Genomic DNA, 18,037 nt, shown 5'->3' on the forward strand with positions numbered 1-18,037 from the left:
TTTAAAAAGCATTAGAGTTTTAATATCTCTAAAATGTATTCATTTGCAAGAATAAGAATGTCTGTTTTTAGATTGTTGGATTCTGCACTAAATCACAACATTGATAAAGGAGTGAAGTTCATTTACAGGTTCCACATAGTGTCAGTTTATTCTGTTGTGCCCTGACATTGCGAGGATTAAATAAAAGTTAACCTTTAGACTTCTGTGAAGGGACTCAGTTTTACCCCAGGCTCAATTTCCTCTTGGCTCCTACCACGACGCACACAGTCCTGTTTCATCTCATATGGCTGTGGCTACAATTAAGATGTGTTCATTTTTTAATATAAAACACAGCCCTACTTCTATACTTTCCTCCAGACTTTGCTTGTTGATCAAATCTTATGAGTATCCTATTAGGCGTGCTGGGGGGTGTTTCTAACAGTGACTCTGTGAGTGTCAATGTTATAGTTTTATCCAAAACCATAATCAAATCCTGAAGCTTATTCCTAATTTAATGTTTCTGACCTAGTTGTTTTTTACATCAGGATGTGTGATTTCTTAAGATTTTTTTTATCCTCACAGGTATAATTACAATAATGATGATTGATTTTGTAGATTACATGCAGCAGACTGGAGGCCAAGCGCATCTCTTCTTCTGGATGACAGTGGAAGGGTACAGGGTTACCGCACAGCAACAGCTGGAGGTGTTACTAAGCCGGCAGAGAGATGGAAAACATCAGACTAATCAAACCAAAGGCCTATTAAGAGCAGCTGCAGTTGGAATTTATGAGCAGTACTTATCAGAGAAGGTAAGAATATTCTTTTTTTTAAATACTTTACTAATTTTTGAATTCGTAAGTATTTGTGGAATGTTGTTTAAAATGTACACTGCAGTGTCAGAACTCTTAGCTGAATTTAGAACAATCAGAAGCTAACTTCCTGTGAAATAGATTTGGTGAAAAACTTGTTACAAGAAAACAGATGCGTTGCAGTTGATACCTGAATGATTTCACTTGCATCAAGCTTAGGGTAAATAGTTCTTGCTAGCAGGTCTATAAAACGCAATGCATATAAAGTACTCAAAAGTTGGTTGACTTAAACGAAGAAAAACAAATTGAAAACCTAAAAGCTGGCATCCTCTGCTCATTCGAGCTCCACCTATAACCAACTGGGTGGTAAGCAGGCATTCTGAGGGTGTGCTTTGAGGGTGACCTAGCCTGTGACCTGGATCCTGCTCCCCTGTTGTTTTCCACCTGTCTGTCCCCCTTCCTCCCTGCCTGGGCCTCTATAACATCGGACCGGCGGGTCATCTGCACAGTAGCAGGGGGATATACTCTCCAGTTCATTTCTGTCCCTCCCCGTCCCTCTTCAGGGACCCTTCTCACAAGCATCTGCTCGTTCAGGAGGTGCAAGGCCTTCTCCAGGTGGGAGCCATCGAAGAAGTCCCACTGCATTTAAGGGGCAAGGAGTTTTACTCCTGCTATTTTTGATGCCAAAGGGGGGTCGTGAGCTTCTCCCTAATCTCGTGGTCCTCCATCTCCAAGCTTGGTTCCTAGATGGTTCATGGGAATAAAATCCACCTGCTCGACAGGAGTATAATAAGTATTACTAAACATTAGAAGGGAGTCAACTTGAATTACTTTCAGAAATGGAAAAGGTTCAACCACGGGTGTCACCACCACCACCACCACCATCTCTGCTCTCTGCCATCTTGGATTATCTGCTGGACTTAAAAACAACCAGGTTTATCAGTTAGCTCTATTAAGGTTCATCTTGCCGCAATATCAGCATTTCAGTCCCTACTAGAGGGATTTTTCTATTTTTGATCACTATATGTTCTTGACACATAGTAAGGATCTGGGGAATCTTCTACTCACAGGTTAAGGATACTATCGACTTGATCTCAGCCTGGTACTTAGGTTCAAACTGAGGCTCCGTAAGGTATCTATGTAGACCTACTCCTTGCTTCACATATCTAAAAAGACACCCTTTCTAGAAGCTATCACATCAACCCACAGGGTTGGAGAAATTGAGTCTTGATGTCAGACTGCACACTTGTATTTTTCAAGGACAAGGTCTCCCTATGACCTATCCAAAGTTCTTACTTAAGCTGTTTGATTTCCATCTTAACCAGTCTATTAATCTACTAGTATTTTTTTCCTAACCCACATAAATCTCAGCAGGAGACGTCCCTTCATACATTAGATGTAGGCTGGGCATTGGCCTTTTATTGGGATAGGACCAAAAAATCTCCTAAATTTTGTCTGCATCGCAGAAAGATCAAAAGCAACTTCCACAGCCTTACTCAAAAACATTTCCATGTCTGAGATATGCAGACCTACTACATGGACTTCAATGCATACGTTTTCTAAACACTATACTAGGGATCAGCAGTCTTTGGCACGCGGCCCATCAGGGAAATCCACTGGTTGGCTGGGACAGTGTGTTTACCTGCAGCGTCTGTAGGTTCGGCCGATCGCAGCTCCCACTGGCCATGGTTCACCGTTTCAGGCCAATGGGGGCTGCGGGAAGCGGCGTGGGCCGAGGGATGTGCTGGCCGCCACTTTCCGCAGCCCCATTGGCCTGAAACGGTGAACCATGGCCAGTGGGAGCTGTGATCGGCCGAACCTGCAAACATTGCAGGTAAACAAACAGTCCCAGCCCGCCAGCGGATTTCCCTGATGGGCCACGTGCCGAAGGCTGCCGATCCCTGCACTATACCTTGGTCCAGGCCATCAGTTCTGATGTAATACTTGGTTTTGTTGTACTATCTTTAGTTTTGGACTTGATTCCAAACCTCCCTTCCTCCCTCCCATTCTGTGAGGATACAGCTCGGGAGTCACCTGAAATGGAGCACCCATAGGTATTCTACTTGAAGAAGAAAAGGTTACTGTCCTTGCTCTGTAACTCTGGTTCTTCAAGATGATTGACCCTGTGGGTGCTCCACCCTATTTCCCCTCTGCTTTGGACTGTTCTTGTTGGATCTTCAGATAGAGAAGCAACTGAGGGTGGTTCACCCACGCAGTCCCTATATACACTTGGAGCGCGGCATGAGGTTGTATATAGCGCATGCGTGGGTTGAATGGACATTGGTAGCAGAAAATCTCCAATCAAGGGCTTCAGGCACCTGGGCACCTAATATGGAGCACCCACTGAGGGAGGGAGAAGGACACATCTTGAAGAACCAGTTACTGCACAGTTAACTTTCTGTACCCAGAAAGATAATGGAGCAAATAATTAAGCAATCAATTTGCAAACATCTAGAAGACAATAAGGTTATAAGTAACAGTCAGCATGGATCTGTCAAGAACAAATCGTGTCAAACCAACCTGATAGCTTTCTTTGACAGGGTAACAAGCCTTGTGGATGGGGGGAATCGGTAGACATGGTATATCTTAACTTTAGTAAAGCTTTGATACTGTTTCACATGACCTTCTCATAAACAAACTAGGGAAATGTAAACTAGATGGAGCTACTATAAGATGGGTGCAAAACTGGTTGGAAAACCATTCCCAGAGGGTAAGTTACAGTGGTTCATAGTCATGCTGGAAGGGCATAATGAGTGTGGTCCCACAGGGATCAGTTCCGGGTCCGGTTCTATTCAATATCTTCATCAATGATTTAGATAATGGCATAGAGAGTAGATTTATAAAGTTTGTGGACAATACCAAGCTGAGAGGGGTTGAAAGTCCTTTGGAGGATAGGGTTATCATTCAAAATGATCTGGAGAAATTATCTGAAGTAAATAGGATGAAATGCAGAGCGCTCCACTTAGGAAGGAACAATCAGTTGCACACATACACAATAGGAAATGACTGCCTAGGAAGGAGTACTGCGGAAAGGGATCTGGGGATCATAGTGGACCGCAAGCTAAATATGAGTGAACAGTGTAACACTGTTGCAAGAAAAGTGAACATCATTCTCGGCTGTATTAGCAGGAGTGTTGTAAGCAAGACACGAGAAGTAATTCTTCCGCTCTACTCCGTGCTGATTAGGCCTCAGCTGGAGCACTGCATCCAGTTCTGGCCCCCACATTTCAGGAAAGATGTGGAGAAATTGGAGAAAGTCCAGAGAAGACAAATTGCCTAGGGAGGTTGTGGAATCTCCATCATTGGAGATTTTTAAGAGCAGGTGTCAAGGCTGATTCCCCACTCTGGCACTTTGAGTGGAGAAGGTGGGGACCCTCAAGGATTTTAAAAATTAATACTTGCCACTCCCGGCTTGTATTAAACTCCCAAGGTTACAGCTTCTCTCTGACCTTGGCTTGGTAAACGCTGCCATCACCCAAATGCAAAACCCCTTTTGGAACTCAGGAAGACTCACTTGGGAATTCCTTCCTGTGAGGTACCCTCAAGCCCTTTCACCTCGCCTCCGGGGAAGAGCTGAGAAAGAAAACAAAGGGTGTTAGCTGTTGTCATCAGCTAATTAAACAACACAAACCTCTTAGGACACCAAAAATCCAATCCTGTTCTTAAAAAGGGTAAATTTTATTAAAAGCAAAAAGGAAAAAAATACATCTGGAACTTAGGCTTTTGCTTGATTGTTAAAAGAGCAATTCTAAAAATCAACCACCCAAAATAGCTTTCTTGTGGGTTCACCTTAAAGCAGGGGTGGGCAAACTTTTTGGCCTGAGGGCCACATCTGGGTGGGGAAATTGTTTGCAGGGCTATGAATGTAGGGCTGGGGCAGGGGCAGGGGGTTGGAGTGCGGGGTGTGGGAGTGGGTGCAGTGTGCAGGAAGGGGCTCAGGGCAAGGGGTTGGGGCAGAGGAGGGGTGTGGGGTATACGAGGGGGCTCAGGGAAGGGGATTGGGGTGCAGGAGGGTATGCACAGTGAGGGAGGGAGCTCAGGGCAGTGGTGCAGGGAGGGGTGCAGAGTGTGGGATAGGGCTCAGGACAGGGGGTTGAGGTGCAAAGTGGAAGAGTGTTGGGGTGCATGCAGGGAGCTGGGATGCATGCAGGGAGGCGGGGTGGTGCAGGGAGGGGTGCGAGGTGCAGCAGGGGGTTGGGGCAGGAGGGGTGCAGGGTGTGGCAGGGGGCTCCGACCAGGGAGCTGGGGAGCAGGAGGGGTGTGGGGTGTGGCAGGGGGTTGGGGTGCAGGAGGGGTGTTGCAGGGGGCTCAGGGCAGGGAGTTGGGTGTAGGGTGCTGGAGGGGTTCGGGCTCTGGCCTGGCCCCGCTTACCTGGAGCGGTTCTGGGGTGGCAGCGGCGCGCACTGGGGCTGCTCCGGGAAGCAGCCAGCACCACGTCCCTGCGGCTCCTGCGGGAGAGGGGGCAGAGAGCTCTACGCTCTGCACTTGCCTATCGGTACCTCCCCCGAAGCTCCCATTGGACGCGGTTCCCCGTTCCTTTTCACTATGGTGAAAGGGCTTAGGGTACCCCACAGGAAGGAATTCCCAAGTGAGTCTTCCTGGGTTCCAAAAGGGGTTTTGCATTTGGGTGATGGCAGCGTTTACCAAGCCAAGGTCTGAGAGAAACTGTAACCTTGGGAGTTGAATACAAGCCTGGAATTGCAAGTATTAATTCTTAAAATCCTTGCGGGCCCCCACCTTCTCCACTCGAAGTGCCAGAGTGGGGAATCAGCCTTGTCATGGTGGCAGAGTGGTGGGATCATTTTGAACCAGAAGCACAGACCTAAGGATTTTAAAAGGACACATTTTTCCTTTTGGGTGCTTGAAAGCCAGGGAGTTCAACAAGCAGTTCTATATCTCTGCTCTACGGAGAATCACAACACCCAGACAAAGGGAAGTTTTTTCCCCATTTTAAAAATTTCTAGCCTTCCCATTGGCTCTTTTGGTCAGGCGCCCACTCCTTTTCCTTGACCTGGAGGGACTTTAACCCTTTACAGGTAAAGCAAGCAGAGAACAGCCACCAATAGGGACTTTATAGCTAACTGGCTGGCTGTGTGTCCATAAAAGGGAGCTGCCCCCCCCCGCTCCCCCCCCATTTATCACAGCTGGTTAGACAAACATCAGTCAGGAATGGTCTAGATATTACTTAGTCCTACCATGAATGCTAGATGACCTCTCAGGGTCCCTTCCAGTCCTGTGATTCTATGAGTAAACTCTTCGTATGCGCTCATAAAATTCACCCCGCTGTCCCACAAGATGTCTTCAACAAATTTCTATCCAAATCTGTTCTGTAATATTTCTTTATCAGCATATTTTTTCGTTCAGTTATATAATGAGTCTTTCACTTCTAAGTTACTTGTTTTCAATACATGCCAGGTTGATGTTGACAAGAAATTGTTGCCTTTTGAAGCTAATTGGTGGGCAGATATGAACCGGTAGCTGTAGTCCAGGTTGGATACACACAGAAAATACCTCTGTCATTATTAGAACCCTTCCATGTAGGAATCAATGACTGAATTGACTTGGAGACAGTTAGTCTTTCCTCTGAGACACATTTTCTCTATGGGATATATTTATATTCTTGTTGACCATCTTGTACAATAATTATTAAGAAGACTTCAGTTTCCTGTATCCTCCAAGTGGGATATTTCACAAATAGCAAATTCACTTCAAAAACATGAAAATTAATATGTACTTCAAATTTTTTTAAAAGTATGCCTTAGTGTTACTTTCAAACTGTTTTTGTAAAAGGTAAAGCATTCTCCACATTTAATACTGGATAATATTTCGGAAAGTTTCACAATACACAAATGAAGATATTGAGAGGAATTTGAACTGTCTGTTCTCCCCTTACAATCATAGACTCATACGAGTGGAAGAGACTTCAAGAGGTCATCTAGTCCAGTCCCCGTACTCATGGCAGGACTAAGTATTATGTAGACAGTTAGGAAGACCGTATCAAAAGCTTTACTGAAGTCAAGATATACCACGTTTACTACTTCCCCCCCATCCACAAGACTTGTTATCCTGTCAAAGAAGGATATCAGGTTGGTTTGACACAATTTGTTCTTGACAAATTCATGTTTGACTGTTACTTATCACCTTATTATCTTCCAGGTTTTTGCAAATAGATTTCTTAATTATTTGCTCCATTATCTTTCCAGGTACAGAAGTTAAGCTGACTGGTCTGTAATTCCCCGGGTTGTCCTTATTTCCCTTTTTATAGATTGACACTATATTTGCCCCTTTTCCAGTCTTCTGGAATCTCTCCTGTCTTCTATGACTTTTCAAAGATAATCGCTAATGGTTCAGATATCTCCTCAGTCATCTCCTTGAGTATTCTAGAATGAATTTCATCAGGCCCTGACAACTTGAAGACATCTAATTTGTTTAAATAATTTTTAACTTGTTTCCCTCTTTTAGCCACTGATCCTACCTCATTTTCAGTGGCATTCACTTTGTTAGCCGTCCAGTCACCACCAACCTTCATAGTGAAAACTGAAACAAAGAATTATTAAGCAGCTTTCCCATTTCCACATTTTCTGTTCTTGTTTTTCCCCTCCTCATTGAGTAATGGGCCTACCCTGTCCTTGGTCTTCCTCTTGCTTCTAATATGTTTGTAGAGTGTTTTCTTGTTACCCTTTATGTCTCTAGCTAGTTTAATCTCATTTTGTGCCTTGGCCTTTCTAATTTTGTCCCTACTTACTTGAGTTGTTTTTTTATATTCATCCTTTGTAATTTGACCCAGTTTCCACTTTTTGTAGTTTTCTGAGTTTTAGATCATTGAAGATCTCCTAGTTAAGCCAGGGTGGTCTCTTGCTATACTTTTTAGTTTTCCTACACAGTGGGATAATTTGCTCTTGTGCCCTTAATAATGTCTCTTTGGAAAAACTGCCAACTGTCTTCAATTGTTTTTCCCCTTAAACTTGCTTTCCATGGGATCTTACCTACCAACTCCCTGAGTTTGCTAACATCTGCCTTCCTGAAATCCATTATCTTTATTTTGCTGTTCTCCCTCCTACCATTGCTTAGAATCATGAACTCTGCCATTTCATGATTGCTTTCACCCAAGCTGACTTCCAGTTTCAAATTCTCAACCAGTTCCTTCCTATTTGTCAATATCAAATCTAGAACAGCCTCTCCCCTAGTAGCTTTCTCCACCTCCTGAAATAAATAATTTTCTCCAATACATTCCAAGAACTTGTTGGATAATCTGTGCCCTGCTGTGTGATTTTTTTTTTTTTTCCCAACAGATGTCTGGGTCCTTGAAATCCCCCATCACCAGCAAGTCCTGTGCTTTGGATGATTTTGCTAGTTTAAAAAAAAACCTCATTCACCTCTTCTTCCTGGTTAGGTGGTCTGTAGTAGACCCCTACCATGACATCACCCTTGCTTTTGCCCCTTTTATTCTTACCCAGAAGTTTCAACAAGTTTGCCTCCTCTTTCCATGTCAACCTCAGTCCGATTGTGTACATTTTTGATATCTAAGGCAACACCTCCTCCCTTTTTCCCCCTGCCTGTCCTTTCTGAGCAAGCTGTACGCTTGTATACCAATATTCCAGTCATGCATATTCTCCCACCAAGTCAGATGCCAACAGTCATAGTTGTATTTACTGGTATTTCGAGTTCTTCCTGCTTATTCCCCATACTTCTCGCATTAGTATACAGACTTTTCAGATACTGATTTGATTTCTCTTCCTCCTCCAGCCCCCTCGAGTTCTGTCTTGGCTCCCCCTTATGCCTGCTATAACAGCCCATGCTCCCCCCAAATTGCAACCCTTTTGTCAGGTCTCCATGTTTTTGACTTATCTGTGGGCTTTGGTCACCTGCGCCCTTCAAACCTAGTTTAAAGCCCTCCTCACTAAGTTAGCCAGTCTGTATCCAGATATGCTCTTCCCCTTCTTTGATAGGCAGACCCTATCTCTGCTTAGCAGTCCTTCCTGGAACAGCATCTCATGGTCGAGGAAGCCAAAGCCCTCCTGGCAACACCATCTACACTGCCAGGCATTCACCTCCAGGATTCATCTGTCACTGCCAGGGCCCCTACCCTTTACCTGAAGGATCGAAGAGAATACCCCTGTGCTCCCAACTCCTTCACCCTTAGTCCCAGACCCCTTTAGTCACTTCTGATCTGCAGAAGGTCATACCTTGCAGTATCATTAATGCCCACATGGATGAGTAACATGGGGTTCTAGTCAGAGGGCCGGATGATCATTGACAATCCCTCTGTACATCTCCGATACGGGCCCATGGCAGGCAGCATGTCTCCTGGGCTGCTATGTCAGGGCAACTGATGAGTGCCTCCATTCCCCTCAGAAGAGAGTCACCAACCAGTGCTATCCTACGTTTCCTCCTGGGAATGGTGGCTGCGATCCTCCCAGCCTCGGGAGTACATGGCTTCTCCTCCGCCTTTGGGGGTGATTCCTCTTTGCTTGTTGCTAGGGCATCATAACAGTTTTCCGTCACCATGGTGGATGGGTTCGGAGTAGGGGTGGAGTACTGCCTGCTGCCAGAGGTAACCAGCTGCCAGTGTCCTCCCTGAGACAGAGCCATATCCTCCTCCCCCGGTGGTGTGAAAGCAGTCCTTTGTAGCTGGATGGCTTGCTCAGCCTTGACTGTCTCCATATGAATACTCTCATGGGTATGAATGCTCCTCAGCCTAGTCACCTCCTAATGTAGCTCTCCTGCTTCCTGAGAGATTCCACCAGCAGGCACCTTTCACACTGGATGGTTGCCCCCAGCCTGGCTTTCTGAGAGTGGGAAATGCAGGCCATAGTCTGTGCAAAGCCACACCAGGATCTGGGTAGAGGCATCCATGGTTAGGCTGTCTGTCAGGATACAGGTGCAGGTGGAGGAAACAGAAGCAGCGCTGGCACTGGCGATGCAGCCCTTCCTAACCATAGCAATTATATTATGGCTTCCTCCCACCGACCTCCCTCTCAACTCCTCTCTTAGCGGTCCCCTTGATTCATATAACTCTCTTTAGCTAAATAGCAGCTGTATGCATGCATTAAAGAGTAAAATGCCACAGGGTATTTTTAGGTTTGATTTCAATCACTGATGCAGAGTCATTACTTTGTGTTTCTTATTTATAGCCCTATTTTGTATTAAGGTCGAGGTTTAATTTTTTCAAATGGAGTGGTGTTGGTTTTTTTAAGTTAAACACTACACACATTGATTTAGATCTCTGTGATAGGCATCTCCAAGAGTTAATATTGATGACTCCTTGGTAGCAAAACTGGCAGAAACATTGAACCATGAGGAACCAACACCTGAAATCTTCGATGACATTCAGAGAAAGGTATAACATGGTCACTCTTTATTTAATAGGAATTATTGAGACTTATTACAGCAAGGTGGATTGATTTAAATCAAAGTGATTTAAATTGCTGAATTTAATAATGATTTAAATCAGCAAGCAGGAAACCTTGATTTAAATAGTTGATGTTAATCGTGTTTTGCATTTGTGTTTTTTAGTTAAGATGAAAAACAAAAAAAACCCACATTGATTCTCCTTTATAGTAACCATTAAAACATATGGACTTGCAATTGAATACAGCCTTTGCACTAAATTCAGTGGTACTTGTTACCAACCAGGAAGATATACTATATCTATACTCATTTATTTAAGTAGCTATGTAGCTTGACTTATATTTATTCAAATTCTTAATTTTTACTTTTTTATTGATAGAAAATGGTGAATGATCTGTTTTTATTAATTTTTTTTCCTGTGTTTTTTTTGTCCAAACAGCATTTTAATTTGTTGAATTAAATAAAACTACCTTAAATATGCTGGATACATAAAAGTTTATCAAAAACTGATATATTAAAAGAAGTATTATCCGTAGTTAGTGAATTGAGCTGATTGTGTCTGGTCACCGTGTCCTTCAGGGTTTTAGAACTAGTTAGCTTTAATCCTCTTGGACCTCGTTTTTTATTCATAGAATAGAAGAAGAAGAAGAAGAAGAAAACAAGCATTTCTGCTTTTTCAAATCCCAATTGGTTTCTTAACTTTGAATGGATTAGTCATTGAACTGAAGTAGCTGAATAATCTGACATGAAGAAAATATTCTTTCTACCCCTGAAACTATTGCTACAAAAGCTGGGTTAGCCCTTCATTTAAGGCTGGTTCCAGGTGCTTAACTAGTGACTCCCACCTGTTCAGGGGTTTGACTTTCTTTACAACTGGGCAGCAAACATACTGCTTAATATTTATTTTTGTGTTTAATTTAAATGATTTTAATAATTATAATAAATTTAGGTCTTAATGTAGGCTATCAAATTTAATTATGAATACCTTTATTTGATTAAATAAGCCTGTAATTTAATTTAAATACAAAAAATATTAATTTTTATTCCCTTCCCCCTCCCCCGCCCTTCTACCGAATTTATTGGCAATAATCAAATTTTTCTTCAATTTTCATTAAAAAATGAGTCACTCCAAAGTATCTAAGATTCAAAGTAGTCATCCTATGCTGTTTTACAGTTCCAGTGCACAGACCTCATAACTGGTTCATTGTTTTAAAAGCAAGTGGAGAAAAAAGATGTACATATGATAAAAGAAAAGGAGTACTTGTGGCACCTTAGAGACTAACCAATTTATTTGAGCATGAGCTTTCGTGAGCTACAGCTCACTTCATTGGATGCCACAGTATGCATCCGATGAAGTGAGCTGTAGCTCACAAAAGCTCATGCTCAAATAAATTGGTTAGTCTCTAAGGTGCCACAAGTACTCCTTTTCTTTTTGCGAATACAGACTAACACCGCTGTTACTCTGAAACCTGTACATATGATAGTAATTTTTTGGCATTGTTATAATTAGGGTGATATTGATATCTGTGTGTTAAAGCTCCAGTTTAGGAAAGCATCCTTACTGAGGACCACATTTAAACATGTGCTTAAGTCCCACTACTTTAATAATATCATCAAGGTAAGGATGGGTTGGTTAGATTTTTGTGCCTGAGCTAGGAAATTTTTAGGCAATTTTTTTTTTTCAAGGATGTTGCTATTGCAATGAATAACTTCCAGAAATACTGATAAAATATTAGATGTGAAAAAGTTAATTGCACTGCAGTTAACAAGGGAAAATATATATAGAACAAAGGGGGTGACATTTTTTAACCTTTTTACTGGTAAACAAGATTTTGTCTGGTTGAGCAGATATTCTCTATACTTTCAAAGGGAAATATTATTAGAACCAGTAATATCAAACCTTGTTTTAAAAGTATATTATTAACTGTGCTTCATGTACCAAAACATTTGTATAATACAGTAACAAGATTTAAAGAAAACCCCCAAAAGGGAGTGTGTGTGAGATGTTGTGTGCACATAAACAATGTCATGTAGATTTTAATAAAAATATGTATTTAGAAACTTGCGTTAATCTTGGTATTTTAATTCAATAAGGTGTATGAATTGATGCTGCGGGATGAAAGATTTTACCCTTCATTCAAACAAAATGCACTGTATGTGCGCATGTTAGCTGAACTGGATATGCTGAAGGATCCTAGTTTCAGAGGATCAGATGATGGGGAAGGAGGTGAGGTCATGAACTGTTACTTTTCCTTTTTAGCTTTGTATTTCCACGTAAATATTAAGCAGTCAAGCAACCAGAATTTTCAGTCTGACTTTTCAAATAATAAATGTATATTGGTTTGCTGTATTGCCTTCCCACATTCCGTTCTACATGGTCACCATGTCCTTCAAGATTTTAGAACTAGTTAGATCTCGTTCTCTTGGACCTGTTTTTTAATTGATGGAATGGAAGAGAAAAACAAGCATTCCTGCTATATGTGGAATTCTGAAAGAGTTACACATTTTATTTAACTTTATTAACTGGTGTTAAAAAGTATTTAGATTAATTTTATTAAATTAAATTAAATGTATACAGTATGTCACAGATGACAAACTTATAGATAAATTGTAATCCAGTTACTGGTATGTATTTAATAGCTATCAGTGATCCTTGTGATGAACTGAAGCTTGAGATTTTTACATTTAGATTCCTGATTTAGCTGATTTTATATAAAGGTGAGTGAAAGCTTGCCCACGAGAGGCCCTGGATAAAATAAATATCTGGCTTTAGCTCAGATTTTCTCCAGATGCATTGCGTGAAGGAGAGTGATGAAGTTTGCCAAGTCACTTCCAAATGTAATCAACCTCTATTGTGATGTCATTATGTCCGGACATATTAAGCAATATGGCTCATTTTAAGAAAGTGTGTACACTGTTGTGCACATGATTATACACTCATTGTGTGTGTATCACTTATTTGTGAGTATAAAATGTGTCATGAAAATGCATGTGATGTGGAATGTTCTGAAGGCTCTCTCAAAATTTAAAAATGATCACTACTGTAGCCACTTCTAAATAGGAAGTGCTAGATTCCATTGAGGAATAAAGCTCTTAATTCAATAACTAGTTAAAAACTTTGTTTTTATAGCTTCAGGCCATTGTTCCTCATCTCTGTATCATCTGGCCTGGGAATGTCTCCCTATTTTATTTTATTTTATTTTATTTTATTTTATTTTATTTTATTTTAATTTTTATCTCAGACTATGATCCTGTTTCCTGAGTTGTCTTTTTCTAGATTATACAGATTTAGCCCTGTGTTTCTCTTATGACTTATACAAAATGATACAGGGTTTGAAGATAGATAAACTTACATCACATTTTATCCTTACCAATATAATGGAGGCTTTTTTAAAAAACAATCTAGATGCTAAAATTTATATACATATACACAAAGTAGAGAAACAGCTAAAGATGAAAAATGTAATTGTTGTGTACTTTTCTGCCCTCTAGTGGTGTTCTATAGCAATGTCTATAGAAGAATAAATTGGAGACCTGTTTGATGTCATTTATACTTCTGCCAAAATAGTTTTTCACTACAATATATTGTCCAATGTTTGTCCAGTTTTAAATAGCTCAGTTGATGGGGCTTTCCCTGCTGTCTTTGAGAAGGTCATGTCAGTCAAACACGATCCAGGGTATTCTGTCAACTTTTCTTCTTCATCCCCAAACTATTTGACATACTCCTTTATATCTACCCATTGTTGTGATTTCGAGTTTGCATGTTTATTATATCTGTTTTAGTTATTTGATCCAGCTTCACAATCTAGTTCTTACAATTCATATTAGTGACTCTGTTCCATTAATAATTTTGTTTCCTCAGAATTCCGTTCAGTGTGGACATCTTTCTATTATTGAAATGCTCCACGAATGAACGTTGTTCAAGGTGTTGTCTCCGTATAAACAAGGAACTGTTATTTCCAAATTTGATATTGAATGCAGTTTTGCTAGCATTTTATTCTCTTTATTTAGAAATTGGTCAATACCATGTTTATATTTTTTCTATGGTTCCAGAATAAAATTCTTTATTTTAAAATCTTTGTTTATTTGTAAACTATAACGATGAATAGATTTCAGAAATTTCCTTTACTGATGTTCTGATATTGTTTTGGCATTCATCGAATCACATTCCATGTTTGGTTTTTGCTGCTAAGACTGTCCAGATATTTCAATTCATGGCTTTCTCGTGGTACAAACAAGGTGATTTTTTTGTCCTTGTATGATGAGGCAAGAATAACAAAGTAAAGAAGAGTTAACATTTCCAGGTAGACAGTAGCATGGGACTTCCTTTGTGTGTATGCTAGCCCCAAACAAAATCCTTTGTTGGTGGGATGTACACTGAGAAACTTTAAGCAAACATAATTTTTACATGAAGTAAATAGCAGGTTAATGCAACTTTCAGACACATGCCATAACAGCCAAACATCACCCAGATCCAAGTGCATTTGGCTATTCACGTTCATGATAAAATCCCTTGCACTTCTAACATATAACCAAACACAAATGTGCATGTCAAAGGGTGGCTATAGAGAGGGTGTGATGATGTGTGTGGGGGGAAGGGGGATGGCAGGTAAGTGAGGAATGGGGGAATTTGGGCTTTATGTATGAAGTGGGGGAAGTGGTGCTTTGTGTTGGGTGACAGGTAAAGGATGGAAAGGGAAAGAGGAATTGCATTTTGAGGCCAGGTCTACGCTACAAACTTACATTGGTATAACTGTGTTGCTCAACGGTGTGAAAAATCTACACCCATGAGCAATCCAATTATACCGACCTGACCCCCAGTGTAGACAGCACTATATCAATGGGAGAAGCTTCTGTCAGCATAGCTACTGCCTCTTGCAGAGGTGGATTAACTACGCTGATGGGAGAAGCTCTCCTATTGGCACAGTGGCATCTTCACTGAAGTGTTACAGCGATGCAGCTGTGCTCCTTACATGTAAGTGCAGACCTGTCCTGAGGAACTACTGGATATTTGAGCGAAGTTTCTCTCTGCATCACCATCCCAGACTCCCACTTCAAATCTTCCTTTTCCCCTTATAAGCCCCAGCTTCCCTCTCAGTCCCACCCCTGCCAGTACCTCTGTATGCTGTTGTATGGTGTACCTGGGGAGCTGACGTGGGTTTGTGAGCGTATGGGAGGATGCGGGTTGGGAGGAATGGGTCAAGAAAATTGGGGACTTAAAGGATAGCCTTATCCCTAAGTGCTCAGCCCCCCAGCCCTGTTTCCTTGCTAAGTGCTGCCCTTGTAAGAATGATGGTGTAATGCATAGGGAACTGGACTGGAACATGGGAGGCCAAGGTTTGGTTCCTGGCTCAACCACAGACTTCCTTTTGAGACCTTGGGCAAGTCACTGAGGGCTTAACTGCACAAACAATTAGTGTGTGATAAGCTGTGGTGTAAATCTCCCATAGCCTGCTGCCATTTGATCTACTGCCATTTCAAAACAGAACTTTTAGTGTGTGGTAGCAGGGTCCACATGGACAATTAGCATGCAGCAGGCTAACGCAGGGTACTTTTACACCACAACTTGTCATGCGCTAACTGTTTGTAGAGATCAAGCCTTTAGTCTTAGTCACCCTGTGGTACCCTGATCCTCAGTTTCCAATCTGCAAATTGAGAGGAATACCTTCTTATGTCACTGTGCTCTTGTGAGAATAATGTCCATTAATACTGGCAAGGCGGTCTGATACTACAGTAACAAGGACTGTATGAAAACCTAGATAGAGGCACCAGAGAAATAGTCAGTCAGTTTCAATTCCCTTGAAATTCTCAGTATTACGAGAGCTACTCCTGATGCTTTTGTCTAGTGCTTCTTGGAGCCGAGGCAACAGCAGTGAGCATTGCTTCTGTGCCCTCCTACCAGTAGGTGCCACAAAAGCATCTCATTTCTTATGCTCTTCAGTATCTCTGCTGAGCAGAACTGGTAGTAGCCACCAGAATATTGGCTATTCCTTGAAATCAGATTGTTATATCAAACAAGGGAATGATTCTGTCTGTGTTTAAATTTTAAAGGGGGCCTGGATTTGATGTATGTTAGGAAGGTATATGGAATATTTGGAGATTCTAATGACCGATTCTTCAACTGGAACTGACCAAAAAACATTTTTTATGCAAGGTAGTAAACATTTGACCAAAGAAAAGCAGCTCTGTTGTCCGAAGCAAAGTTAGTATGTTATATATGGAGACTAAATTCAATAGTTAATGTAAAATATATAGGGATTTTAGTCAAACTTAAGGTCACTTTCATATCTACACTTTTAATGCTTGAGCATCTATGGTGCCTCCATAATTAGACAACTTAAAGTGATACCCTGAACCTAAAATCACAGATTGTTCTGTAGTGTATGAATACTCTGTTCTTTTCTAGCTGCAGGTGCACACGCATTTTCATTTAGATGTTGTGGTTGGAGCCTTTAGGAGCTTAGACACTTGGAATTGGGTGTGTGCCACAAGTTATTCATTTTTTTAAATGTTTTGTTGTGTTTCAGCTGAGATGATTTTATTTCTATTGCGTGACTCTTAGATGCAGCAACTGTTTAGAAAGTATTTTCTGAATTCTAAATTGATTTTTTTCCTGCAGAATCTTTTAATGGGTCTCCTACAAGCAGCATAAATTTGGTAAGTGCCTTGGGCTTTTTTCAACGTTATAGAAGCCTTCTAAAATAGTTTAAAATATGTAGACATGAGGTTTTTGATTTTACTGCAGTTGCTTTTCTGAAAACATAAGCATACCTTCCTTTTGAACTGATTAAGCAAACGTAAAACTGTTCATTTATCCACAGAATACAGATTTACTTTTCAGCCCTTTCCCTGTGTTTTAAAACATGAACAATTTATTATTCTGTCTCTCATGGAAATGGGACACATTCATCTACAATTATGTTAATTTATGTAGAAACGTACATTCATTCCTAAATGATTTCTTAAATAGGTATGAGCTTAGGTGAAAATGAAATAGCTCTTAAATTGATGGAGTACCTTGAAACCATGCAAATCTAAAAGGAATATTTTTTTGAAAAATAATGCACCTATGAAATTGTAAGGTTGCCAGAGATTATTAGCTTTCACGATATGGCTTGAACAAATTTAGTAGTTTGTAAATGAAATTCTAAATTCTGATTTACATTAGTTATACAAATAATTGTTTGAAATACATAAATATCAATCTTGCAGATTTCAGTATTTCAGTATTCCTTCTAGAATAAGTTTTGAAATAGTTAATCAGAACCAAAGAACCAGTTCAATTATTTGACTCCTCTGTAATTTTTAATAAATACTTGTAGCTATGAAGTTTGTATGTGTTCCCACATATGTGAAGCTAATAGTCATATGATAAACTCGTTTATCATACACTTTTGAGCACTTGACCTGCCCTTTTGCCACTAATTTTTTCCAACAGGACTTATTCTAACATTCGAAATCCCTAAGCACATTCCACAGCTTCAATCCACAGCCATTAAAAAAAAAAAAAATCAGGCTGCCCAAGTATGCTTCCTCCTTTTCCTCTCAGTGTGTTCCCCCTAAATTACACCTGGCTGAGGCCCAAGTAAAATTCAGCTGCGCTCCTGTGACTGCTTTCTGTATGTAAGTGTGGTGACTTTGAAGCCCATCTCTCTGTTCTCAAAAAGATGGGAACCTTGTACACTGGGTCTCAGCCCTTACTTCAAGTCCGGAAAGGCGTGAAATCTGAATTTGAAGGCATTACATTTTCATGCCTAGCAAATGTTCTAGGTAGTTCTTTAGGGGATTCTCTGAGTCTCTACACTGTGATTAATTGTAACCTAGTTACCATGCTCTAAAGGCAGAGGGATACAAACACTAGTCCCCACAATTAACTTGAAAGCTAGTCAATTTTAAAA

The 18,037-nt window shown here is 40.9% G+C and overlaps 1 protein-coding gene across 3 annotated transcripts in view; it reads left to right on the forward strand.

Moving 5' to 3' along the window:
• SNX13 (sorting nexin 13) overlaps positions 1–18,037 on the forward strand; it is a 159,524-nt gene that overhangs the window by 94,225 nt on the left and 47,262 nt on the right. For all 3 annotated transcript variants that reach the window (XM_077811398.1, XM_077811400.1, XM_077811401.1), the window contains 4 exons: positions 595–788; positions 10,024–10,128; positions 12,234–12,366; positions 16,759–16,796. In XM_077811398.1, coding sequence (XP_077667524.1) covers positions 595–788; positions 10,024–10,128; positions 12,234–12,366; positions 16,759–16,796 — 470 coding nt within the window. The remainder of the gene's footprint in view (positions 1–594; positions 789–10,023; positions 10,129–12,233; positions 12,367–16,758; positions 16,797–18,037) is intronic.

Source organism: Eretmochelys imbricata, chromosome 2, assembly GCF_965152235.1.
Source record: "Eretmochelys imbricata isolate rEreImb1 chromosome 2, rEreImb1.hap1, whole genome shotgun sequence".
Lineage (NCBI taxonomy): Eukaryota > Metazoa > Chordata > Testudines > Cheloniidae > Eretmochelys > Eretmochelys imbricata.